At 39.6% G+C, this 972-nt stretch overlaps 1 protein-coding gene across 1 annotated transcript in view; it reads right to left on the bottom strand.

The window, feature by feature from the left end:
* The window catches only part of LOC119588500 (serine hydroxymethyltransferase, cytosolic-like), a 13,640-nt gene that overhangs the window by 5,556 nt on the left and 7,112 nt on the right, over window positions 1–972 (bottom strand). Inside the window, exon 5 of the mRNA XM_037937143.1 lies at window positions 197–379. Within this exon, the coding sequence (XP_037793071.1) occupies window positions 197–379 (183 nt within the window). The remainder of the gene's footprint in view (window positions 1–196; window positions 380–972) is intronic.

Below are 972 nucleotides of genomic sequence, written 5' to 3'. Positions count from 1 at the left end.
GATACTTCACTGCCAGTCCCAGTGTCAAAGGGCTAAACCTTCTCCCTTGGTTTCATCCCAATTCCCAGCAACTTGCATTATCTGTAACTGTACCACACCAATCCCCAAAACAAATCCAATAAAAGGAGAAATATCAATCTGAACCAAAAATCTCCCATTCAAGACTCTCTCGCTTTCCCGTCCGACTCCCCCTCACCTGCAATGATCAACTTGGGCTTGAAGAGTTTGGCGTTCTCCTGCAGCTTGTCGTAGTCGATCAGCTCGGTCTCGACGTTGATCTTGTACGGCATCGACTCGAAGAAGATGGAGGTGGCGGACACTTTCTTGGTCGCGGTGTAGAAGCCATGGGTCAAGTGGCCACCGTCAGGCAAGTCTAGACCTAAAAGGGGGAGGAACAAGGTATGGGTTATACCTTATAAAAATTAGGTAATTCCTCTGCCTCCTAAATACTACTGAGGATTAGGTTCTAGCCTACAAAATATACTAAATTTCCCATCAAATGCACAAGGGCGTTGTCATGTGCACCCTAATCAAAAGCTTCCCATACCATTTCCTACTTTCTGTGCTTTCATATTACTTCATCAATGCTTTTTTTCAAAGAAATCTCAATCACATACCCTTTGAAAGAATGAAATGCAAAAATACACAGCTACACTAATACCCACTTGTCCACTAATTTAGCCTTACATGTCTAATGTTCTTTCACACCTATTTCATGGTTATAGTATTATGCAGGGATAAATTCTTGAAGATAGCCTGCGTCTGGCTGTTTAGTTCCATGAGGGTGATGTGTTATGTTTTCAACATTCTTTCCACCTTTTAGAATGTGGTTTTATATAGGATAACAAAAAATATATAATCTAAAGATGAAATATGAAAACGGACAAAAAATATTAATAATAATCATAAAAACGTTTTTTTTCCTGCTTTTGGAGTGTGCTTTCATATAGGGTAACATAAAATATATGCTCT

Source organism: Penaeus monodon, chromosome 24 (genome assembly GCF_015228065.2).
Source record: "Penaeus monodon isolate SGIC_2016 chromosome 24, NSTDA_Pmon_1, whole genome shotgun sequence".
Taxonomy (NCBI): domain Eukaryota; kingdom Metazoa; phylum Arthropoda; class Malacostraca; order Decapoda; family Penaeidae; genus Penaeus; species Penaeus monodon.
This window is presented reverse-complemented; position numbering and strand designations above follow the sequence as displayed.